Consider the following 27,117-nt stretch of genomic DNA (forward strand, 5'->3'; position numbering starts at 1 on the left):
CTTAGGCAGCGCTGGGGCCAGCTGAGCCGTGCTCCATAGGAGCTGGGCAGGATTGGCCTGTGGATGTCACTCCTTGCTGGACACCGAGGTACCAGCTGGGGATCTCCCCTGGAACATTAACCAGCCAGCCAGGTCAGTGCAGAACCTGCAGCAGCTGCTCAGCAGTTAACAGCTACCCCAGGAATTGCGTGGATTTCTGGAACTGTGCAGTGCCAACTCCTGAACTGGAGTCACTGCCTCCTTTCTGGGAAAGTGCTGTACTTAGTCCATGGAAAGGAGGAATCAGTGATTCATACTTCTTGGACAATCTCCACTTTCTCCTCCCTCCCTGACCACCCCCACCCTCCCCTCACACACACAAAAAAAGAAAAAAGTTCCCTTGTGGCTGTGGGAGGGGCGAGGGATGTTGTAAGGAAAGCACATGGCTGTGTGGACTTCACACAGCATCACCTTCCAGGGGGAGCTCCAAGCAGGATGAGGTGATTTGCAACCTATCTTTTGCAGCCACTGCCACTTGAAATATAGGCTGCTTGAGCATCTCTTGTTAACATACAGAATTTCCAAGCACAAAGATGCTTAGGAGAGTTTTAGGCACTCAGAAAAAGAATTACAAATTAAAAGGAAATGTTTGTTAAAAGGTTTGACCATAAGATGAGGGATTTTTTCATGTGAATTGGAATAGGCCAGGATAAAGCTGAAATAGTTATCATTCCAGAAATTATTAAATACAGCTGATGGAATATTTACACCCTTCTAGTTTCCAACCCTAAGTTCACTGTGCTGGGCTCTCTCCTTATATTGGGATTTGGAAGGTGGGAGTTGCTGTGTGGAGGAGCAGGCTCAAATACAGGAAAGCAGGAGAAAGGTAAGTTCAGCACAAGCCCAGAAGCAGCAGTGAGCAGGCAGGAGATGCTCATGTCAGTGTCATTAATGACTGTATTTAAAGCCACATGAAAATTAAATCTATTATTCAGCAAGAAGAATGCAGCCAATTTTTTCCTCACACAAAGGTACTTTGGCCACACCAAGTGAGCCTGGCATTCCTTTGGCTGCAGCTATTGCCAGCTGGCATACACAACAACATCAGTGCTACTACAGAATATGAAAGGGAGCCAATGCCTTCAGCTGCACAGCAGCCCCTGCTGCTGAGCCAGTCCAGAAGAGACCAGGAGCTCAGGCAGCTCAGGGCAGGGGGTGAAGGGCAGACTGACCCCAGCACTCATCCCTCTCTAAGGATTTATTCCTGTTCAGGCTGTTCACATCCAGCATCTCCTTTTTGCAGACACTTGCATTGCAAAGTTGAAAAAAACCCAGCTAGTTTTCCTTCCACACACTTAAAAATTATGTGGTCACCTCTCTGCCAGGATTTAGTGAGCACCCAGGAGTCCTGCTTGAGAAACTCACATGACAAATAAAACTAGCAAGAGTCCTATTCATAGGCATGAAAAAATAAGTAATTTGTCCCTTTTTAATTGAAAAATGTAAAAAGGACTTCAGCTTTAAATAAGACATGTTGTACAAAGCTTGAGCACAAAAAAGTGAACACCAATGTGTCGTTATGTAAACACCACAAATGTTACTCATTTGTTCAGTAACGCACAGAACAGCGTGCGAGTTCCCCTTCCAGTGGGTGAGATTTCTGTAGCTGTTCCCTTCCCCTCAGACCTTACTGGAATACAGGAAACCCAGAAGCTTTGGAACACTTACAGGCTACAGTAGTCAGGATACATTGTGACTAAAGGAATTTTTTTGTTTTTTTCTTTAAGGGGTTGGTCATTTAAATATACAGAAGTACAATAATCTCACAGGTAAATGAATGGCAGCTTGGATTAGAAAAAGCACCAAAATATTTAATATACATCTGGCACAAATTTCACAAGAAGTCATTAATGGACAAACCAATGCTTTGCTTGTAAGAAAAGAAAAACCTCAGACTGTACTTAATGCTCTTCTTCCAAAAGGGACACAACAAAAACATTGCACTCAGGATTGCTATCAAGTAAAGACAACCTTCTTATCACACCCTATTTGCATTGTGCCTTAGATTGCACATTCCATAAGATGCTGTTTCCATTCTGTTCCAGACACCAGTGGTGAGAAAATTTGATGTAAGAAAGGTAACTTGTAGAACTACAATTCAGTAGATTGGGATTCAGTAGATGCATTGCCCTGGAATTCTCCCAATTCTCCTCTAGATCAGGTTTCAAATTTGGCTGCATCCCCTTGAAATAAAGATCCTACATGAAACAGAATTTACTCCAGCTGGTTTCAAGCATTACATTTTCACAGCACTTCTGACAGTGCTGTCCCAAAGAGGAACCACGGGGCTGCTCCGTGATGTGCGACACATTCATCATTTCCCAGAGTGAGAAAACTGGCTCATACAGGGTTATCTCCTGGGTAAGTCTGAAAAGGCAAAACACCCCCAGGCACAAAGAACAGCAGATGTGACCCTGCCCACCCTGGCTGGTTCACTGAGGAGCCCAGAGGCCCATCAGGGAGCTGTGCTCAGTGACAGCCACACAAAGCCGAGCTCCTGTTACTTCCTCGTTACGCTGAGTTACTTCTCTGGGAGCAAACACTACCAAAACACCTTCCTTCCACAGAGAGGGACTTGAGGCTGAACTGGGGCCTCAAGATCCACAAGAAAGAAATGAGGCTGCACCAAGCAGTGCTCCCAGGCTGACTCTTCTCCACACAGCCCATCAAGGCCTTGCAGTTGCTTCATGCCCTCAACACCAGCCAGTGCAAACCCCAACAGTGCTGGCTCAGGACAGAATCCTGCCAGTCCCATCCATGCCTCCTGGAACTTGAGTTACTCAACAACTTACAGCACGAGGCCTCCAACCCTCCTGCCAGCCCATCTCTTTTTTAAAGACTATTTCAAACTTACAGGTAAGAAAGCAAGTGTATTTTCAAATAACTTTGTTTAGCATGACTTAAAAAGTCATAACTTCCAAATACAGAGCACTAATCTGTGAAGTCCTCTAACGTGTAACACACATGGGAGTAGCAGCCAGCCTTCAGCTCCACCAATTCTTTGTGCTGGTTTGCCAGCTCTGGTCACGCCGTCTCCACTCTCACAGGCCCAGAGAAGAGCAAGAGTCAGCAGTTGTTAACTGCATAAAATGGCAACATTCAAGTAAAGACACCGCTTCAACAGTAGGCAACCTTTAGTCCAGATATAATTTACAGGGCATAAAAAGAAACACTTTACAGCACAAACACTGGAGATGGACTATTTTTCCTGTGTGTGAAATGACACGTTATCCAAAAAGGGCTTATCTGAAGAGTGCAATTATGCAAAAATAGAAACTTATTACAAATTAAACAAAAAACAGTATTACCTACAGAACCTGTTGGATTTTCAAAGACTGCGGATTGCAATAGTAGCAAGGAACCGCTGCAATGTCAGTGATTTAAGGCAAGCTGTTAGGACAAGAACATACATGCTCTTTTTACCTACTGTCTCACATGTTCCCCTGTTCTCTTAAAATACATGCCCATCCTGATAGTGCAAGAGGTCACACCCCAAAACCAGCCCTCACACTGGAAGGATCTTGCAGCAGCAGCTGCCACAGCATCACGCTATGGGGGATTTGCCACGACAGCAACTGTGCTGCAGTTTGCTTTGGGAGAGGAGAGGAAGGGCACAGATGTGTTGCATGGAGAAGAATACCCCCCAATGCATTAATGAACACAGCTGAGCACCAAAACCACTCTGGCATCTCCAGTTCTCTTGAGAACACTCCAGCTTTACTCAAGCACAAGGGTTTTATTCTGAGCAGGATTCTGACCTCAGGGAAAAAAAGGATGCGTGCAGCCTTTGCACTTTGGCAGCTCCCATCTTTGCTGGGTGGTTACAAGTCCAGTCCAACATGGAACAAAACACAGTATTTCTGATTAAAAGACAAATACACTCATGGCACTGCATCAGGTGGGTTCCTAAAGCTTTTCAAGGGCAAATGAAAAGGCTGATGGCTCCCTCTTGGGGAGCAGCTGCTCTATCTTCAATTCACTGCCAGTACAGGCAGCCTGACCAGGGAAGAGGATGTGTGGTGGCAGAAGCCCCTGAGCCACAGGCCACGTAGCTCTGCTTGGTCGCTCTATTGCACTCCAAAAGTAGCACCCAGGAGGACCAACTCTGGTTTGCAGCTTGACCCGGCCCCCTTCCAAAGGGTCCTTTGCATACAGGTTAATCACAGGATACCAAAAACTATGGCAAATAGATAATACTTAACTTGGGTCAGTTAAAAAAAAAATTACTCATCCAGGCATAAAATCCTGGGACAAAGGATGGTAGCCTTAAACTATTCAAGTCTAAGAACAAGAGGTAGAGATACCTACGTACTTCATGATGAAGGAGTTACAGCCTTCTTTCTGTCTTACAATCTTATGAATTTCACTTCAGCTCACACTATAAAACCAAAGGTTCAATCTTCAATAGACCAGAGAGAAAATGTTAACACTGGTGGGTTTGTTTGCACACAACAAAATTTAAGTAGACACTTTGCTTTAATACTTATTCGAAAAAATATGTTTTTCTCCATATTGAAGCACTACTCTGAAGAATTTTGAATTTCAGATTAAGCATCTTCCTTTTTAATATGAAAGGCTAAATCCACATGCACACAGTTTGAGCAGAGTGAGCTCAAGGGAAGAACTGGGTGCCCAATTTACTGAGGACCTTCTAAAAAAGCATCACACTGCAATGCAAGGCTGCAAGACCCAGAAACTCACAATGACTTATTATTTACCAAAGAATGGGAATGATGTAACTCAGCCAACAAACTGTATCACAATTGAGGTGGCTATTAACTACATGGTGTTTCTTTAACTTTGTGGGGCTTTTTTTGGAAACAAGGCTCATGTTGACAGTGTCACAAAAAGTCTAAGGTCACTGGTCAGTGCACAGGCCTGGGAACCACGGGTGACAGGCTAGTCCTGGATCCATGGGCTCTTCAGGCTCTGATGGACACACAGAGTGAAATAAAAGTCACCCAGTAAAGCTGCTGCTGCCCCCCAGCACTGTCCACAGGAGGAGGGGCTGCACCCTCTGCCACCAACCCGAGCCACTCTGTCCTCAGCAGAACAGCCTGAGCTCAGTTCACGCTCTGAACTGTGCTTGGCTGAGAACTGTCCAGGTTCAGAGCTGATCCAGGAGATCTGTTGGGCCAGCCTGGGGGAGCAGCTCTCACAGTCCCAGCTGCTTTCTGTGCCACCTGCCAGACCTGTGGTCATTTTCCTGTGGTCCTTTCACTAGGACTGCACAGTACTAAAAAGCTGTAATTCTCCATGTAGAATAGCACCAGCAGCAAATAAACTCTGGATTTGGTGTTCAATTCCAACTCATTGCCTCATTCATGTTTTATGGCCAGCTATGGGCAGGATCTTTCAAATCCTTATTTGAATCGATAGATAGTCTTTGACCACAGAAATGTACCCACACAAGTAAAAATCAGCACAATTAAGCCTCCAATTGAACTGGAAGCCACATTTTAAAGGTGTTGCAAGCTATAGTATGGTGCAGGTGGTCAGTGTTTTATTACTAGGGGCTAAAGTTTACAGGGGTTGTATTTCTTTGCATATAAGAGAAGGCAGTAAAATGCCAGAGATTCTGGATATCAGACCAATTTTCCAGTATATTACTCCAACTACCTATATAGTTATCTATAGTTATTTATCCCAAGTTGCAGCAGATTCACTACATGCATAAAGTTTCCTAATGCATAATCTAATTTTTAAAAAATTAAACACTTGCAATGGTTTCAAGGATTTCATCAGCATCACTGCTCACTTACAGTCCTGTGCCATACACAATGAAGAATTAAATTATATAAAAATGAAGAGTGAATGTATTTGGCCTGTTCCACAGATATTCACAGTTTAACCATTAAACAAGCATATATTCAGAGGCTCCAACATTATTAAAGACTTCTCAGAGACACGCACAAACCCCGCTCCCTCACCCCAACATTACAGAGTCCAGGCAGTCTTGCCTGGGATCACAAAATCCCCAGGCAATCCAAGAGAAGGTCTGACAGCCCCACTCACTGCCAAAGAGCTGCACCTTCAGCTCCTGCTTCAGGAGTTTAAAACTGACACAGGTCTGGTTTGCATTCTGTAAATGGTAATTAAAGGACTAAAATCAGGCTGAAGATAAGCGATACTTCGCTAGATAGATCATCTGGCTATTTTTGCAAGTACCCTGCCCAGTGGGTGGAGTTGCTCCTGCCTGGCTGGAAGCAGCAGAACAGGAGCAGGGCTGTTCCCCACACTGAACACGTGGGTAATGGTATGTCCTTTCCCCAACAGGAAACCAGATTTTCCCTTCCTGTGTGTTCACCCCTGCCTTTAAAAAGCAGCTGTATTACCTCTGATACATTAAAATGGCTGAGCCTGATGCACTACAGATTGATTTCCTTACTGCTGTCCACATTCCACCCACAAGATAAAAACCTTCCTTAAAAAGCTCTATCCCTCATCCTCTGGGGCTGCTGCATGCTAGGGTGTAAATCAGAAGCTGCCATCTGGTGAGCTACCCATTTGAATAGTCACTCTTCACACTCTGGGCATTTTAAATTTCCTTTAGGGGGAAAAAAATAAGTGACGAACAAAGCATTTAATAGCTGAATGAATGAAGAGCCTCAAACTGACAAATACAGTCTTCTTTTACTATCAAATCAGTCTCCATTTGGAACTTATTCTAACAAAGCAGCCTCTGTTGGGGAATTTATTTTAGTCTTTTAAAAATAACAGCACCAACAAAAGTCTCACCATAAATTGAATGATTCCAGCATGAGTGCTTTGGCCTGCTTTGCTCACCAAATCAGAATAAGGTTTTGCTGCCAAACACTTTTGTGCCACAGAAATTTAGAGAAGCGAGGACAAAGCTTTGGGTATGTTTACCCATGAAACAGCAACTTCAGGGCTCTCCTGCAAAGGGACAGATTCAGCTGCATCTAAAACAACTACATTTGTTTTCCACAGCTTGTCTCCCAGCAAGAGCAGCATGGACCAAACTCTCCTTTTATTAGATGAAAGAGATGTTATCTGTGGCTTGTGGGTTTGTTTTTAAACAGTTTGAATTACCCACATTTTGTTAGTGATTTATGACCTCCAAGCCAAGCTATTGCAGGGCTTCAATACCAGCAAAGCCAGTCCCAGAATTTGGGTAGATCCTACTCCTCTCTCTGCTAACCCCTGAGGGGCACAACAGATGTGCAAAGCATGACACCCTGGACCTGGTGACAAGCTCCACTTAAAGCCTGTTTCCCTTTAGTTTTAAAACCCTTATATCACAAAAGCCATTAGATGCTATGGATGACTGTCCAGGCTTTTTTTTTTTTTTTGTCTTGTTTTTTTTCAGTTGAAGTTGGTTTATGATCCTGAAATGCAGCTCTGAAAATAAAAGGTGTGTAACGGAAGTGTATCAAAATCATTAAGCCAACACTTGGCTATACAGAAAGCCTTGGCAATCAAACCTTTTACCAAAAGGTGTAAAAAAGTTGACATACTAAAATTAAAAAAGGTAGCATCAATAACCAAAAAAGTTTCAACCAGTGTTAATAAAACTCCCTTTAAGTCACAACAATTTCAACAGGCAAATAGTCCCAATACAGGCATTGTAAAATAATAAATTGACTCCTATCCAAATATTATCAAATCAGTCTAAAAATGACTCATCTACACTGCTGTCATTAAGAACACATTAAGAATTCACTTTGTCATCAGATGCCGATATTGTTGCTCCAGAAAGTGTGGAGTATCAACTGCAATTTAGCAATTAAACATATGCTTTAAAAAATTGGTTTGTCAATATTAATGCAAAAGATAGTTCCTTACATAGAAGTACTGTGCTTGCCAGACAAGTAAGGTAATACTTTAGGTATAAATCAAACAAATTAAAGCAGAATTATACCACAGTTTTCCTTGAAGACTTAGGATTTGTGTGTTGCTTCTCTCAATGTTTAGCAAACTTAAGAAGCAGAACCTTTGGTTCTTTTAGTCAAGTAAAAATATTCTCATGTAACCACAAAAATACAACTTCCAGAGAAAATGGAAGTCCATCAACAAGTCCACTTTCAGTAAAACTGAGGTAGTACTGCTCTTTTATTATGTGAATGTGTAAAGAGATTTAGATATAAATCATCGTCTACCACTCAGTTGACTGACAGGTACAGTAATTTTATAAAACAATCCCAACATTTAGTTTGAAAGTCCAAAAAAGGAATGATCTGGACTCATTCACTAGGAGTTAGCTCAAAATGGGAATTAGCCATATTACAAAAAGCTGTTGCTTATGTTGGTTTTTAGAGCCTTATTACCCAGGATTAATGCATTTATAGTTAACACTGCTGTTCATCTCGGTATAAAACCTTAAAATTATTACAGCCTAAAATTTCAACAATGTAAACAGCACTACACACAGTACAGACCTGCCCTGACAGATGTAGTATGAAAAACTTAATCTGGCACTGTATAATTTAGCAATGTTAATTTAACCTAACTAAAAAGATCTACATTGTGCAAGAAGTATCAGACTTACTTATACTAATCTGAAGTCTTAAAAAAAAAAAAAAAAAAAAAAAAGCTTAACTTGTAGCCAGGGTCAAATATTTCAGGGCAAGATTAAAAGGAATAACCAAAATTAAGAAAGTGCCTAAAACATGATACAGCATTTTAGAGCCCTTTCAAAGACAAGGCAGAAAAAGGTGTAAAGTAGAAAAATCTGGAGCCTCGGTAATTTCCAGAAACATCCAGAGTTTACATTTTGTGAAGGGCAACAAGCTGCTTTTGTCACTGCTGCTTCGCCGCCGCTAAGTCTGTTCGTCCGCACACAGGCCCTCTGTGTCCGAAGACAGAACACATTTGGTTTCCTCTTCCTTTTTCCTTCGCTCCATTTCCCACTCCACAAAGGTATCGAAGAGACTCGGCCACGCCTCGTCCTCGCTGTAGTTGCTAAGGTCCGGTCCAATCACCTGAGTAAAATTTAGAAACATGTTCCACGTGTCCCGGGAGATTCCCTTGATTCCTGAGGGGTTCTTGATTAGGAAGTGTAACCACTGGTCCAAAATAGGGGGCTTGTTTTGGGTGAAGACTAATTTCCAAAGGGCAATGGCTATTTCCCGATGTAGCGACCTCTGTCCTTCTTCAGAGTCCAGGCCAAACTGGAAGGTGAAACGATAGAGATCCTTGAATTTATCCTCCTGCTTGGCTTCATTAAGGAGGCTGGGGAACCTTGCACAGATGCCATCAATGCTGTCTGCATTTATTGCTTTGCAGCCTTCAAAAAACTCCTTCCTGTTAAACAAGAGAAGGAAAATTAGAGTGAGCCCTTCCCACCAACCTCACGAACACGTCCCGTATCCGTTCAGCTACACCAAATCAAAGAGGGTCATCTGGACAAGACAAGGTGTACCCTCAGCCCCAGTGGCACACAGATTTTAGCAACAAGAGCCACTGGAAAGACAGACAAGGCATTCCTTAAGGCCTGGGAAACCACACACAAACCCCCAGGTCTGCTGGGGCACCGTTAACCTTTCAAAGGTTCTGCTCTCTGGCTTTTCTGGACACTTCCACATCCTGGAATGCCTTTCACATTAAAAAGTGAATCTAATTTGGCACAGAAGAAATTCTAAATGTTTGAAACTAACACATTTACTCCAGCTTTATTCAATACTACTGATGTCTAAATGCCCATGCTCTGAGCAAGCTGTTTGCAAGGGACAGAACAGTTCACTTCTACTTTTGCGGTGGATTTTGGTTGCTCTTTCAGCCTGCAAAACCAAAGGGGGGCCACTGGTGTCAGTCAGCAAGGCTTCTGCTGAGAGCATGGAAGGAAGCACAGCCTCACAGGGGCTACAGCACAATGTATGGACACTGCTCGAAGCACCAGCCCTGTACCAAGTGGCCAAGTGGCAAACGTTTCGCTCCAGTGTCTCTGATGCTTGTGAGCAGGTGTTACAACCAGCCAGGAGAGCCAGCAGGCTGACACAGGATGGGCTGGAGGGAAGATAAGAGATGGAGCAGCACTCAGGAGAACAGGCCACAGTGCTTTCCTTGATGGAAGAATCCATCAGCACCTGTACCATGGAGCATGCCTTCAATAAATATACCTGTACCTTCAATAAATATAACCTCTCTCAACTACATTTTTCCTCTCCAAGGAAATTAAAACCATGTTAATAATACTCATGGTAGTTGTGCAGAATCACAGACACTACTTACAATGCCTTTACCATCTTAGCAAATACCTGCGTCATCAGCCTCCAGTAAATCCACATTTGCATTCCAGAGTAACTCATCCCTTTGACACACACCCTCAGCCACAAAGACTCTGAAGATGCTGTCCAGTGCACAGCAGAGGCTTGGGTCAAGGCTCTGAACACCGAAGTAATAAGCTCAGTAAAAATAAGCAGCATGACTCAAACCAATCTAGATAGACCAAAAAATAAAAAATTCCTTCTCTCCCTGCCAGTCCTGGTAGGTAGTCTTCCCTTGCTCTTACCTGGACATTGCTGATCAAGCTGGGGGATTCTGCTGCAGTTTGGGTTTGCTTACTGCTTAGTGGGGGGAGTTTTAGCCATTCCATTGTTTTCTGTAGCATGACACATGCTGTCAGCCTGCTGACTGAGCCCCTTGTCCAGAAGGGCACAAAGCACTTTGAACAGCAATCATTTGTCAGCTCGTATGAAAGAGCTACAAGTGTCAAAACCCTCACATTTCTTTCCCTCTCTATGTTTTAACAAGATTACTCTTGGAAAAAGACATTAAGTGTTACACTGGTAGGACAGGAACAATTCTGTCATTCTTTCACAGACTGTTAACAGAGTTAGTAGCAATTATTAAAGAATCTCACGTTACTTTAAAGGAAAAATTAATTTCAGTGTCCAATCTCATCACCAAGATAATGCTGGATACAGTAAATTGCTTCTGGTAAATCAAGAATAAATTAATGTCTACAGAATCTCACTACACTGTTCATCACTAGCAGCATAATGGCCAAAACTACATCTTCTAAAACCCAGTGTGAGGGGAAGGGGAAAAGAAGACCAAAGCTTACCTTCTGCAGTGGCAGGAATTAATTTGATCAAAATGCAAGTGTTAGAAGAAATAAGTAAGTGAAGCTAATGAGGCTGTCTCTCCAACATAGTGCTGACAGGATATACTTTAACATATGAAAATAATTACAAGTTCTACAAGAACTAACCTTGTAAATTTGCACATGGTAGCAGCCTGGAATTTCCAAGCCAAAACTAGTACTTTAAATTCAGTGGGATCAACACAGAGGTCATTGCAAAATCGTTCCATTCCTTCTTCCAGTATGGCATCTTCCCGCTCGTCCTTATACCTCCTGAATAACTCCCCAATCCTTTGAAGAGAAGATTCCTCTGCACTGCAAACAGAGTCTTTCTTTGTATCTCCAGAAAATGTCGGAGGCTGACTGGACTCTACTGCAGCGTCTGTTTTCTTTGTCCCATTCACAAGAATGTCTCCTGAAGCCTTCCCGCAAGCTGAGCCATGATCGTCTTTGTGGACTGCACTTCTCTTGCTGTGGGACTTGCTGCCAGATTCTCTCTCCCCATTTTTGCTGCCAAGGGTAGAAGAAGGGTTCTTGCACTTGGTGACACACTGGCCCATGATGTTGCAAGCCCAGCTCCTAGCGTAGTCCCCCTGCCCTTGGACACCCTCGCAGCTGCTCTTCAACACATCTCACCATGCCATTAGCAGCACTCAGCTAACCTGAAAAACAGTTTCAGAGTCAAACTGCTGTCTCTCTATAAAGAATAGTTGAAGTATTAAATGTGGGATAACACTTGCCATTAAGCGACCGACTTCAGGATATTTAAGATTTGCATACTGAAAAGGAGCAGTGTACACAAGGCTGGAATATACCATAAATTTCAGGCAATTTCAGGCTGTTTTACCTAGAAATCAATGCAGCTCACTCAGTGGCTACACTATACTAACGGGTCCTAATAAAGGAAATTCCTAAAATTCTTACTGCAGCATAGGTTACAAAGAGGTTGATTCATGTACAGGCTTCGTCACAACAGACTACTCTAACCCAGAAATACTTTAAAGGAAATGGTTTTTAAAAGTATACCCACATTTCATATACAGCATATAAAACACTGAAAGCAGGGAAGGAAGGAAGAGGACACTGTTGGGACCACCTGGCAGAGACTTAAGCATTGGATCTAGACTGTAACCCCAGCAAATCAGCAAAAGGGACTTCTCAGGGAAGTGGGGAGGAGGGAGCTGGCTGTTGGCTGGTTTTGGGGAGGAGAAGAGAGAGTGAAAGTTGTGTGTTTGTTTTTAAACCGAGTTTGGAATCTAGGTTTTGTACTTAAAACATACACAAAGTGTGTCTGCAGAAAGGAGGCAACGCTTCTTATGCAAGAGGGTATTCAGAAATTGTTCATTGTTTCAAGTGGGCTCCTCCCCTCAGGTAAGGAGACAGAAAGGGGAGGAAGCTTTCTTAATGAAACATCTTCAGACCGACACACATGCAGATAAGAAGCAGTAATTCCAGTTCAGAGGGTTTTTTTTAACAAAAATTAAAATGCCAAAATGATTTCATCACACTCTCTTTTTATAAATCACAAAGCCCTGCGTATTTGGAAAAGATATTTTGCCCAGAGAAAAAGGCTCTCCAATTTTCCCTGTTAAAACCAAGCTAACACTGACACTGCCCTATCAGTGAGCAGCCACATCAAGGACAGTCTGTTTCTCAGAAATGTCAGCTCCAAGAAAGCAATTGCTTATCATAGTCCTCCTTTACACACTAATTTGCATTTCACCTCTGCTGTCAGTTAGGCAAAAGCTTCAAACATAAAAATTGGGTTTGCTTTGACTTTGTGTACACCTTCCAGTTTAGAATTAGAACAAGAAAGAAGAGAGATAAAAATTTTAAAATTAAGAAATACAATAGATGTCATGGAAATTTTACTGTATTCTTTCTTGGGCAAAGCTTTACTGAGATTGAAGTCCTCTTTAAAGCTGTAAACCAACAGCAGCAACAAGTACAGATGAATTCTCAGATATTAGGATTACAAAAATAAATCTCTCAGCCATTATACCTGTTTTGACAAAACAGCACGTGTGAACCTTCATGAGCAAAAAATTTTTATCAGTGTAAATACAATAGCCAAGATACTGGTTTTGACTACCTGGCTTCCCTTTCCCTCTCCAGTCCCTTTTCTTAAGCACATAACCCACACACGAAACTAGCAAATACCTATTTTTTTAAGCAGTCAAAGAAAGAAAAGTATTATATACTCTTTCATCTCAATGCTTTAAAGATTTACTTTGCAGCATCATTTTTTACAGGCAAGCAAAATCTAATTTAAAGTATTCAAGAAATTTGCAATAATTTGTATTTGAAAGGATTTATAAAAATATGCATGTCAATATACATGATCCATAAGACAATTTCACTGGTCCTTAGTATTTCACAGCTCTGTGAGTTGCAAAGCACAGCCTGGCATTGATTTCTGTGCTGCCAGGTGCCTGAGCAACATCATCCTCTCCAGTCTACACCAGTCATTATTTCATTACACCAAAACAAACAGGATATTAGTAGGCAGTGTAAAAACTGGTTAGTGATTAACTCCCACATACCAGCTTTCCCCTCCCAATCTTTAAATTCATCCGAATTCAAATGCTCAATCTACACTAATTCTTGTTCTTCCATGGGTTTCTCAGAGGCAGCTAGCACCACACTGGACAATTTTTTCTTTAGAGAGAAGCATGCAGCTAAAAGAACAGAATAAAAAATCCTGAGTACAAACTAGCATTAGAGTTTAAAGCAGAGTTTAGGTAGTATAGAAAACTTTCTGCTCAAAGATGTAACAGCAGTTATTAGCAATTGGTGATTTGGAGCAGCTTTTCCCTATGGGGGAAGGTTAAGGAACAGCTGCCTATTAGTGAACAGTACTTTCCTTTAAAGTAGTCAAATCACACACACTGTAATTGACAGATTAATGTAATTCACTTGAGGAATCTCAATTTGAATTTTTTTAAAGGCAGTTTGCAAGACTGACATACTGTGTCCATAATTTTCCTAATAAAAGTGACTCATGCTGTCATGCTTCCTAAGCAACAGTTTGTATTAATGATGATAACAATCTAATGTTCAGGTTTCCAAAGTTACATCACCAATGTGATGAAACTGATGGGCTTTAAAGTCATTTGCTGCCACAAAAAGAGCACTACGATTCACAGAGGGAAGATCTGCCAGCATTATTAGACACCTGTATGTAAGGAGATGTCCCACTGGCAGTTTCCAAAAACAAGCAATCCCAGTAGCATTAACCCCTAGAAGGCAAGTTATCCACCTCCCTCACATTGTACCCCTCTAACAAACACATCTTCTGCACTCCTACTTGCCTTACAAAGAGCTGAATGCTGCTCCTGAACAGCCACTGCATGGGCACTGCTAGCTCTTCCCTTCCTCTTCACTGCTCTTCCCTGCAGTAACAGAGTTCTTTCCTCCTCCCCACCAAGGAAGCTTTCAGAGCACAGTCCTACTCCTTATGAACAAACACTAGAACATACTGATGTACAGTTGCTGTAATTCCTCACTTTTCTTCTGCTAGAAACTTGATGCCATGTGCCAGATACTTAGAAGCATTCTACCCCAAAAATAGCAAAACCAGCCTGGACAAAAAAAAAAAATCCAGACTGCATCCGCTGGCAGCTTGTGCATGTATCTGGTTTTGTAAGAGAAAAGTCTTCTGGCAGTCCATCAGTTACCCTTTTGTAAATTGCCTTCATGAGCTGGATCCACTTCACTAACTAGTCACCTCCGCTTCCTACGTGACTCAGGTTTCAAGGCATGAAAGGAACAAGAGCCTTGGAAAGCGACTGAAACAAGTGGGAGAAGCCGGCCCTTTTGTTATGGAAGGCTGGAGAGAGGATCTAATTGCAGCATCAGGAGCTGCAGTGAAGCCGGAGATGAAGGAGTGGGAGAGAGCACCCTCAGGAAGGTGAACAGAGCTGTGTGTTCAGCTGCAGAGCAAAGCGACTGTCACACAGCACAAGGACCTGCAGAGAGATTTCTCCCAGCTGGATTAGGAACTACGAGTATAAAGTTCTTGTGTACCCAAAGGTTAGACTGGATTGGTGTAAAGGATCAAATCCCAAAAGGATCAGTTCCCAAGAGCAAAATCATTAAGAGGCTTGTACAGCATAAAAGCAAGACATAGAAGGCAGCAGTGACCACTGCTTTTGCTATTCTACTAAAAAGGATCAAAATTCAGGGCTAAGGTTGGAATGCGCTCCGTGCTACAGGATGCAGTGCTCCCAAAGAAGTCTATTACTCAGAAAAGTATTGAGCAATGATCTCCAGTATATATGAATCACCAAGATGCCCATGAGGCCATTTTCCCCTTTCAAAGCAGAGATTCACAGTGACCTTCTCTGCACCTTTTTAGAAAGGAGTCAGCAGCTGGGAACACAGAAGATGAGTGCTGGTGAATACAGCCAGCTAAAGCAAAGTCACCCTCTAAGAACAAAGGATGTGCAGAGCCATATGGCCCCACACATTAAATGAAAACCTAGAGATTACAAAGGCCTTGGCTAATGCTTGGTGGGGCTTTTTGATTTGGTAGGGGTTTTGTGTGGGACTTTTTTCTAAGTGCTGTAAGGAATTTGTAGCATTTTTCCTCCATTTGCAAGTGGACAAATCACACATAACCCAAAATTTGAAGGGAGCAAAACAAAGTGACTCAGTAATAACTCTCAAGCATACAAGCACACCATGGCACAATTGAAAACAGCAGTAATGAAGTGGGGGGGGAGCTGGCAGGAGGAGAGAAGACGCAAAGGACATATTTAAGTAACCCAGTATTTTTCTATAATGACTGATGTTATTGTAGTAATAGAAATTATTGGATATGTCCAGGGAATAATAAGCAAAACAAGCATTATGCTGTTTAATAAAGTGTTGCATCAGAAGGTACTTATAGTGAGTTTCAAAACACAGAAAGCATCGAGAAAGTAGAGGAAAAAGCTTTCCACACATTCAAGAAGACCTCAAAGACAAATTTAGGAGATCTCATAACAAAAGGGGAGACAGCTCAGCCAACCATTAAATCCCTTTCCAAGAAGCATTTCACTAGCTAAGGCAAAGACAACGTAACTAGAGCTTAACTAAGCCTCAACCCAGCCTCAGGTTTTCACAAACACTTGAGCATAGTCTAAGAATTTTACAGAATTCCACTATGCATTATCTACCTTCTAATGGATAGGGACACATGACTTTAAAGACAGCTGAGAGTAGGGAATAGCATCATGGATGCTCTGTTTCCAGCCCTGAACACGGAGCTTCCCAGTGGGGAGGCAGGAGAGGACCACTGCTCTGAAGCAGAGGCAATCGCTGCTCTAACAATTGTGCTGGACAAGTGATCTTGTAAGCAAACATCTAATACTTACACAGTTTCAGCTACACAGGGAATCATTCCACTAGCTTCACAGCTTCCTTCAGGCTCCCTGGGTTCCACACAGAATGCTGGAAGACAAAAGACCACACAAATCTTTACATTTAGAAGAGGCTATGAAAACCATGAAATACACCAAATCACTGAGAATCAACTGTGTATTTAATAAAACTCTTCAGAGCCAAACTCCATTTTTTCAAAGAGTCATTTTATGAAAAACTACTTCACTTTTTTTGACTTACAAAGTAGCATTAACACAATTAACTCTGCATTGTCATAAACCATAGAACAGGTACTGAAAACAACAGACAAATTCAGATGTTTGTTTGGAGTAAATACACACTTCCGGATACTTTCATGGCTTTCAGCATGGGAGAATTAATTCCTCATTTCATGCACTCAAAGCAAAGCAGAGGACATGCTATCACTGTCACTGCATGTTAGCTGAGCACTGTTTAATCTGTGAATGCCAGACAGCTGCTACCTAGCAAAGCATAATTTGGGTCTGGAGAGTAATTCTCTTTTTTCATTCTCTAGCACATTCTTTTCCATGTTTGTTTTCCCATGTTCAGTCGAGCTGGCTCCACTTCGCTTCTCTTAAATTCGCAGCTCTGCTGTATAACTAGAAACCTCTGAAGAAGACAGACAAAGGTATGTCTGGTTTTTGTAGCAAGAGCTGCAAACTGCAGCCCCTAGTCAACACCTCTGTACCTTATCTAGTAGAAAAACACAACAAACAAGAAATCTCTGGCAAAGCTCCCCTGCTCTACCATACAACGTAAACACTAAAACATCTCCTTTTTACAGCTCGAAGTACATCTAGGGAGCAGACAGGTGATCAAAAGCTGCCTTGCTGCATACTTACCTTTTACATGAGATTTACTTCTTAGGAAACAAGTAGGAACATTAGCTTGTTCAGAGCATCCTTCAGCAGAAAAACAGGGGTGAATATAGAAAGACAACCATGAAACAACGTCTTGTCACACATGCCAATCTCCACATGAGTTTTCCCCAAACCTGAATACTATATGTGGATTAGGAAAATTTGACTGACACATAAAACCTAGTTCAGACCAAAGCTGTTGATAGAGCTTAATAGCCCCAAACATTTCAAAATGCCTGGAAACTCTGGAGTGGTACTTTCACTTATATACACACACAGAGCAAAAACATATCTCCACCAAATTGTTTTTAGGCATTTACTGTTGAGATGGAGACCAAAAAGTCTACTTCACACTGGGTTTATATACTCTGCTCCCAAACCTCATCTTCCACACAACCAACCAACCCTTTTTCTCTCCTCCATGGCTTCACAGTTATTTTAGCAGACACTCCAGTGGGTGCACAGCTACCAGGCAGGCTAATGTGCAGGGGAGCAGAGGAGTGTCTGCCTCTCTCACAGTGGAAGTACTAGCTTGAATTTCTTCCTCTTTGACTATAGCATCCCATGAATTCCAAGAATTTAAGAAAATGCAACATCTGGTACATCTATGTTAATTTTTTTGGCCTCCTGCATCTAAATAATTCCTTTTATAAATCACCATGGAGGAACACAGCTATGCAGCCTCATTCCCCAGGAACCTGTTTAAACACCTCACAGTACACATTTTGAAAAATCATTGTCATGGCAACTTTTTGCAATGAGCTAGTTTTCAAACATATTTGTATTTCTTTGCAAGACATCTATGATCCTGTTATCCACCAAATCTACACTTCCAGTTGACTTATTGCACGTACTGAAAGGAAACACTTATTTCAAGTTCAAAAGAAGCTGAATCTGATGGAGATCAGCCCCACCCAGCAAAAGCCAAACTTTTTCAGGTTGTTTGAAGTAATTTCCATGTTTGCTGACCTATACACACATGCACAGTGACTGGAGCCAGAAATTTTAGCATGTTAGAACCTTCTGCTACAATTCTTCCCCTTTCTTTATATTTCTATTCTTCTGAGTTGTCCATTTAATCTTTTCAAAATTTTTATGCAGTAGCATGTGTAAACTTTGACAACACAATCATGGAACATGGAACAAATAGTTAGTATGAGTTAGCAGTTAAAAGATCAAGCTCTTCAAGGCTGTATTTAAAGGCTGTCATAGCACAGCAATGCATTGACTTCATCCTAAATCATGTACAGTGAGTGCAGCGGGGGTGGAGAGAAGCATCAGCACGTTGGTGGCACAGGTTTTGGTTCAGTCCCTGGGCCAGAGCTGCAAGGTGTAGATGCAGGCTGAGGTCACCAACACCCCTCTCCCTGCACTGCTGTGGAGCAGCAGCATCACAGCACAGTAACTCAGACTACAGCCTGCACTGCTCACTAGCAACCCCTCAGCAACCCATGGGGAGGTAAGTAAGTAAATAGTGTGGACCCTTGGGATGATGGAGGCTTTTGTTTTGTTCATCTGGCTCTTTTCACACCTGTGTCTAAGCCCCTGGGACTTGGCTCTCCTGAGCACTGGGCAGGAGGATCAGTGCAGGCCCTCCACACCCCAAGCAGCTTTCCCAGAGGTAAAAGCAGGCAACCTTCTCACCAAAAGCAACTTTCTTTGCTCCCCCGTGGGGAATCAGTGAAGGAACAATGGTATTGTTTCCCTCTTCAGCAGGCAGAAATTGAAAGGATCAGATCTAAATGGAAGCTTTCACTGTGTAGTTCAGAGTTCTACACCACAGCTCCAAGCACTTGGAGCACAAGTGTTACAGCACAAACCAAGCTTCAGTCAAAGCCAGCACATTACAGAAACTGCTTATTTCAAGTCTGAACCTGCAATGACACTTTCTCAGCAGAAGCCCTCTGAGTGCAGCACAATGGCACATTATGGGCTCTCAGGAGCCCAGAACACACCTCACCACATGCCCAACCAAGCGCTGCGCTAGCACCTGTGTCACGCTGATCTGCTCCACACTGCTGCTGCACAAATACTTTTATGCAAAGTTACTTAAGAGGAAGTCTAAAAGCAGGAAGGTCCTGCTGCAATTAGTTAAAATGAATTATTAGTTTGTGAGGCTTCCTGCAGTTGAAGAACCTTTCAATGAATTGCAGACAGTAATGGTTTTGTGGGCAGATACATGAGAACTTGACCAGTCTGTTCCAAAACAAGATAACAAAACTATTTCTGATTAACCTCAGTCTGGGCTTTGGAAACAAAACAGCTTTAGAAATGTGATCAAACTGGGTAAAATTTGTCTCTACAGAACATGCCTGCATAGAGTAGAAGCTAGTTATACAGACACCTGAAAAGGCACCATGCAGAGTTCTGGCTGCCACTTGGCAGAAGGCGTACATGGCAGTCTAGGGGAAAACCAAGCCAGGCAGCAGCTATGTTGGAAGCCTGAATACTTCCTCAAATGAGAAATGGACTTCTCTGAGAAAAGTCATACTGGAAAGGCTTAACTACTTTGGAAGGGAAGGACAGGTACAAAAAAAAAAAAAAAAATCAGAAATAATATTCTTCACCATATTTACAGTCCATAAAACTGGGCCAGGTCTCAGGGCCAAGAATCAGAGCTATCACCAAATCTCTTCCCAGAGGAACCCCCACCCAGTCACCAGGATGCAGGCAAAAGTCTCTTTACAACACCTGAGCCTTGACCTGTGCTGTCACTCCAAGTTCACAGCTTACTCATCAAAGGAGATTTTTCCATTCAATGCTGGGCAGAAGAAACCGGCTTTCTGCACTCTTGAAGAGCACCTGACTCTGCATGCACTCACAGAGCATGACACCACATTTCATGTTCAAAGTTCAACAAGTAGTCTCATGAAAAAGTGGAACAGATGTTTCAGATCTGTAGTTCACTGTGTGCAGCTAATTGTGTAAGGCCAGCTTAAGGAAAAATGAATAATAATGTGAAAAATGTTAGGCAGAGAAAGACTTTATCACCTTACTACTTTTTCTTATGGAAGATACATTCCTTAAGTGGCTTTTTCAGCAGAAACAAATGCATCATCCTTGAATCCCTCCCTTCCCTTTACACTCTCTAACCACACAATACCTTACTTACTGATTACTTCTCATTGTTTTTCCATTTGGCCCCATTAAAAAGTTTTCAATTGTTTCCTATTATGTGCTTCATCTTTCTTTATTAGGTGGGTGGAATGATTTGTTAGGATTATTGCATTTTCAAAGAACAAACCCAAGTCCAGTTAGCTAAACAGAATATAATTTTAGAAGGGTGCCTTCAGGTGCTTTTGTAATGTAAATAAATTAATGAACTAATTCAAGCAGCAGCAGTACTTGTTTTGAGAAGTCTATTTAAGCTATGAGCAAGACAATGGGCAGAGGGGAAATCAAGACAGCCAAACAACAGGGCTGTTCAAGATCATGCCATCAGTTTTCAGTAAAGCTAAAACCAGAACCCAAATTAGATTCCATCTAATTCCTTACCTTGTACATACTTAAACATGAACAAACTCATTTATTTCACTGCACATAATTCAACCACCCTCAGAAAACAAAGGTTCAGTCACTGAGCAATTTATCTCCATCCATTTAAAAACTACCAATATTCTCCTTCTCCCTCAAGATCCTTGTCAAAGGCCATAAAAGGTTCAGCACGTACAAAAAAAGCAAATAATCTTCTAAGGAGAGTTTGTGTGTTTTTTTCCATTTTCATGTGCAAAGGGTTGTAAAAGAATAATCCTTTGGTATTTTTCCAGGGTACACTGTAACTTTTGCACAGCATGACAGACCTTTAACACCTCAGTATATATTATGAATAATTAAAGCAGCTCATGCCAGGGGAAGAGCTATTCTGTGCTGACACAACCAGTTCACATCTCTACAGCAACACTGCAGATTATGGGACCAAAAGAAACCACAGCCCCTGGGTATTTGACAGAGATGCATCCCATTGAAAGCATCTGACGGTAGTTGTGCTACAAATATTTACCTTACCCTGGCTCAAACCATTCTGAAAATTAACCTATGGAAAATTGCAACTCTCTGCAGCTAAACCAGAATAACTTTGGAAAACCACCTCGGTCTACAATCTACTTGGCTATGGAAAGAAAAACATTTACTTTTAAACTGAGCTAAGCGTGCACAGATTTTCTTCTACACCGAGTTCTGCTATCAGATTTCACCTTGCAGTGTCTGAGGTGCCTTCACCAATTACATTCAGCTGAATATAATTCAAGTATATATCAAGTGACTCCTGTAATAATAGGATATGCTTTAAACTAATTGTAGTAAGTGAATAACTTCATATTTCTTGCTGTTCTCAACCATGAAGAAAAGACAGCAGTCACACAAAAAAGGAAGCCCTTCTAGCAGCTCTGGCTAAGTCTCCCTTCTCCAGCAGAAAGCAGCTGTGAGAACAGCGATCCACACAGCCACTTAACAGGGCAGCTGTGAGAACAGTGACCCACACGGCACCTAACACTGAAGAGACAAGTCTAAAGACAAGAGCCAGACCACCTCATAAGATCCCTGCTGGCAGCAGATGCTCATAAGGAATTTACAGAAGGCCCACTGGCATCTCAGTGAGTGTAACACAGTTTACAGGCTGCCAGCCAAAAGAATCACTCTTTGCACGCAGTTGTATAGGAACTTCAGTACCAGCTGACCATATAAATACTGGAATCATATCTAAGTTATGTATAACAAATTGTTTTAAGTGAAAGCACTAACATATGAAAGTGCCTTAAGAGCATATGCTTGGATTTTTAAACTGACTGCAGTTTCTAAAGCAGAAAATACACACAGCCACCTGCAGAAGCCCTAATTCTCTCTCCTGATTTGATTTGCAGCTTCCCTGTTTCAGTGCACAACACCAACATTTCCTACTGTACAAAGGATGCTGCGGTATTTTGATGCTAACTGTAACAGGAGCTTCAAAGGAGCTCCTTTGAGTACTCAAACTTGGTCATCAGTTATAACAAAGACTCTCACCTCTCCTTGAGAAATCTGGTGGCAGCTTTAACCAACACATACTTTTTTTTTCATAAGTTTTCACATATTCTTGATTTCTCTTGACATCTTGCACCCCACAAGAGACCAGGTGTGTAGGTATCTATCCCTGTGCTTCACGAGACATAATCACTAAGTCCAAGCACAGGTAACTGCTGGAAGCTGGAATACATCAGACCTTTGGCACTCCAGGCCACCCTTTTATATGCTGATCCAGAATACTCAAGGCTTTCTGTACAGACACACTGGCAATGAAAATATTGAACAGTCAGCATATGACCAAAACCAAGAGCTAGGACATTTGTGTTTGTGAGTCTATTACTAAGCTACACATGCCTCCCATAATCATAGGTGCTAAGATGATTTTCTCCCTCCCTTTCCATTTTAAAACAAAAGGATAAGACTGACTGCATTACTAGTTCCAAAGTTGCAGGAGGAAAAGCATCACACAAAAAAAATTCAAAGAAAAAAAAAATAAAACCTGTCACTTTCTGCTACTACATGGATGCAAAAATAAGACTGGTGTATTTCAGGAGCACATAATCCTTTTGGTTCAAAAAAAACCCACTTCTGTTCACTAAACAGGAAAAGTGAGACAACAAACAACTATGACTGCCATACTGTCTCCGGCAGTCTGACTTTGTGGGAATAACGAACTGTGACAGGAGGTCAGGAACAGCATTCTCACATTTTGCAAAGTAAGTTCTGTCTTTCACAAAACAGATGCTGTAGACAGAACAGCACTTATAACTATTCTTTCTGAGACACCAGAAGATTATACTAGCTTACTCTCTTTACTGGAGTCCTGTCTCAGCACCTATGCTTTTGTTGGTTTCTCTACAGTATTCCTACTTCTGTGAAATAGTTCTTTCATACTTACATCTAAGTAGTCCCCTAACTGTCATTCTTCTAGCAGCAGAATATTGCAATTAAATAACCTTTAACTAAAATCCAATTTTCTGCTTCCTTTAGATGCAGATCACTGGACCAAAGAGCTGCCCCCCAAGACACATAGATAAAATGGAGACCTAAATGGGTCAGTTCTCAGATTATCTTTTAGGCAAGAGGCTTTGATTCCTTATTTGTTCTGTTATGGTCAGCACTGAGATCAGAATATAAGAACATCGCCACACTATCACACCAAAGCCACATGTAACAAAGAGAACCTCCTCATGTGACCACAAAGAACACTGGCACTTGTGCAGAGAAAATCAGGGCTCCCCTTGGCTTTGCCAACCCCCACCTTCCTGGGGCTCTCCAATTCACTCACCCACAGCCCATCGCCAAGAGCTCAGTGGATCCACAAATCCTCCTCAGGGAAGGGGGAAGCCAAGGTGCCAGTGAGCAATGCAGACCACGTCTGCAAATCCTGGCTTTCCTGATCACTCCCTGGGAAGGTTTCAACCCAGATTTGTAATTACCTGACTCAAGCGAGAGTCAAAAGAAAGGTGGGGGGAGGAGAAAAGGGAGATCACTGTTTCAAAAGACACACTCAAGACAACTTAGTGTACACAAGACACTGAGAAAATCTGCACAGACAGTTTACTTGTGTCACATGTTCACAGGAGATAAATTGCAGTTGGCACTTTACCAGAAGGCAACCATTTGCCTTGAACATTTGCCATGAAATTACCATTGTTTCAAGTCAAGTTACTATGTCATTACTGCTGGGTAACTTAAGAGTCAAGTACACAGTTAATCCATGTCACCAATGCAGACAGTCTGCAAAACATTACAGCCATTAATCCAGTATTTTTAAAAAGGAGGAAGGGTTAAGAGACAAAAGAACTTATTAGACTTCCAGTAACCAGAAGACAAAGCCCATTAGTCAGAGGCAAATAGAGGAAAGGAAGCCAGTGAGATAAGATGCAGACCCCTAGGGAGCAGCAGCCAAAGAGAAGGAGCCCAGCCAGGGAATTCTGATGAAACTGTTAAGGGGGTTCCCCCTTATCTTCCTGTGACTACCAAGTCCCTTGAGTGTTTATAGATTATTCTCTCAGCCTTCCAAGAATTCTGGCTACCAATATTCAGCTCCTTCTGTAGTTTTGAGGATGAAAGAAAGGACTGTTTTTCTAATATCCCATGCTTCTATTTTTACAGTCGCTTCTTACTCAGAGCAGAGTTTTCCTGTTACATTCACATGCAGACCCAAGTTCCTAATGGAACAATAACATTGTTTCTCCAATTTGCAAGTTCTTACAAACTGCCAAAACCCCACCATGATGGATTTTATAGTGCTCCCAGGCTCTAAATTAAATTTACCAACATTTCCCTGGCACCAGTGAAGAAAATCAAGTGCTTCAGTGTGGGACAGATTTGAGCAGTGCTGGGGCACTCTCACTCCTCCCAACCTACAGCTGAGCATCTCTGTATCCAAACTCTCCATGCATTCCTTTCTGCCCTGAGGAAATGCATGTGTAGAAGCCATGTCTGTTCCTTCTTCTTCCATCTACTTTATACCCCACTGCCCCCATACACATACCCAACACAGAGGATTTCTTCCTCTTCCTTAAGCTGAGCCAAAGAAGGCAGCAGAACCAAGCCTCTTACTAATCCACTCAGAAATTTGTCAGAACACATCTTAGAAGTCTGTCAAACTGTCTGGCAGCACTTCTTGCTCAATATATACTTCTTCAATTAATTTCAATAAGGGTCTTCCAAAAGAGCTGTTCTTACTTTTCTCTCAAAGCCACTCCTTCATCTGATTGTCTTTTTTCAACACAATTCAAGCTAAATGGAAGCAAGATGTAATTATTAACAAATTTCCAAGATCAACAAATTATAAGAACTACTGACACAAATCATTGAGAATTTGCTACGAACATAACATTCAACTTCAAAATAAAGCAAGAATCTGGGCAGAAAAGGCACCTAACACAGCCTTGCAGATCCTGATTACATGAGCTGATTACAGCTCATATTGCAGGCTGTCAGTCTCACAAAGAAAGCAGCCAAGTAGTACCAAAGCTGTACGTTCCCCTGTTATTAGCTGTGTTACTTTTTTTTTTTAAGAATTACAGTATTCATGCCTATGTACAACTTGCTATTAGGAAATAATCAGAGTTTTAGAAATCATTGCAAGAGCCAGTATTTACAGTAAGTTTGTAAATCCAGTTGCACTTTGCAAATACGAACTAATTCAACACAGACCACAAGCTCTCCCTTTTCTGCTGATGTGCAGAAAACCTTTGCTTTAGACTGTGAGCTGCCTGTCATGTAAAAGTGAATGCTTTCCACAGACCACCACTACACACGTGTGTGGGGGAGACTTTGAGGACAGACTACTGAACTGACAACAACATGGCATGAGATCTCTTTACTTTCACATGCAATCTTAACTAAGGGACTGCGTTTCCTTTTCTGAGGATTATCTTTCACCAGGCAAACATGCAGCAGTGTTCAGATGCAGGCAAGGGACACAGTACTCAGACACTCTCTCTTCCCATTGCTGTAGCCCAAATAAAACACTAATACTGTAGCTACACATTAACTGTTTAACAAAGAGGTTTTTAAACATGTAAGAATTTGTTTAGATAACGTCTTTTGGTCAACTGTTCTCTCAAAAACATACAGACCATGCCAGTGAGGCCTGTCATTTTCAAAAAGGTAGGGCAGCTCGGTGCTTTTTGTTTGCACAGCTATGCACCCTTTTTTTTCAGAGCACTTAACTCATTACCCCTTTAATTTATGTGACAGATACTGTCATTCAAAAAAAGTTACCAGCTGTGGATCAATGCTGTATTCTGACACTTGGCATCAGCCTGCTCAGTTATCAATGTAACATTTTGAAGGGCAGCATATCAGCAGTGTTAACTATTTAAAAGATAATCAATGATTCTTTCCAGCCAGCAACCACAGCACTGATAGGATAGGCATATTCTTCCAACCAATATTTGCTCAAAACACTGATTATGCAAGTTATAATTTAAGTTGTTACGAGTAGCTTATTAGTACCACCACAGCCCCAGAGAGTGATTAATGCAGATTGCAGCTTGCACAGGAAGGGTAAACACGCTCAGGGGAGGGAGGGAGAGCTGAAGCAGGAAAAAAAAGCGGCTGTGCAAAAGGGAGTATGTTCAGATGGCGAGAACTGCCTAGGAAATAAATCGCTTTGCAGTTTATTTCTCTGTCTTTCTCCTGAAAACACGCCGAACATTCACGCTCTAGCGTGACACGTGAGAAGGCTGGGCACGAAGCGCACCCGAACAAAGCAGCCGCTCTGCCCGGCCCGGGGGCCGCCCGCAGCCACCATCGGAAGGGACGTTTTAGGAGCCCGCAGACGGTGCACACCGGAACGGAAAAAGCAGGAGAACCAAACCCCGGGGCCAGGCAGCACCGCCGCTCGGGGCACGGGGATGAGTGCGGGGTGGGCACGGCCCGGCGGCGCCGGACCCCACCGGCACCACCCGGAGCAGCGCCCGGCCGGGACCGCCCCGCCCGCGGCACCGCGGCAGCGCCTGCCCGGCCGCTCCCGGCGGGCTGTCCCGGCGCTGCAGGGCTGCTGCTCGGGGGGCCCTGACGTGAGGGGGCGGCGGCGCGGGGCCCCACGAGCACAACCGGCCCTTGCGGGACTGAGAGCAGCGCGGCGGGCACGGACGAGCCGAGCCGAGCCCCGCGCCGCCCCCGCCGCTCGCCCGCAGCCCGGGCGGACGGGAAGAGCTTCGGTCCAATTCACTCACCTCCGCGGCGCCGAGCGGCTCTGCCTCCACCGCATCACTTCCGGGCGAGCGCTCAGCTGGCGGACGCGCCGTGACGCGCCGTGACGAGCCG

General features: G+C 42.7%; 1 protein-coding gene across 2 annotated transcripts; it reads right to left on the reverse strand.

Annotated features, from left to right (window-relative positions):
- Positions 1–1,454: 1,454 nt before the first annotated feature.
- Positions 1,455–27,105, reverse strand: DCUN1D3 (defective in cullin neddylation 1 domain containing 3). Of its 2 annotated transcripts, XM_068206912.1 has the most exons (5): positions 27,027–27,045; positions 24,830–25,077; positions 16,441–16,516; positions 11,213–11,745; positions 1,455–9,303 (listed from the first exon to the last, which is right to left on the reverse strand). In XM_068206912.1, the coding sequence occupies exons 4-5, from the start codon at positions 11,641–11,643 to the stop codon at positions 8,820–8,822; spliced, it is 915 nt and encodes a 304-aa protein (XP_068063013.1). In that variant the 5' UTR covers positions 11,644–11,745; positions 16,441–16,516; positions 24,830–25,077; positions 27,027–27,045; the 3' UTR covers positions 1,455–8,819. The 2 variants fall into 2 exon arrangements, with proteins under 2 accessions (XP_068063013.1, XP_068063012.1); XM_068206911.1 differs by lacking the exon at positions 24,830–25,077 and having other exon boundaries at positions 27,027–27,105.
- Between the last annotated feature and the right edge of the window lie 12 nt (positions 27,106–27,117).

Source organism: Anomalospiza imberbis, chromosome 16 (genome assembly GCF_031753505.1).
Source record: "Anomalospiza imberbis isolate Cuckoo-Finch-1a 21T00152 chromosome 16, ASM3175350v1, whole genome shotgun sequence".
NCBI lineage: Eukaryota > Metazoa > Chordata > Aves > Passeriformes > Viduidae > Anomalospiza > Anomalospiza imberbis.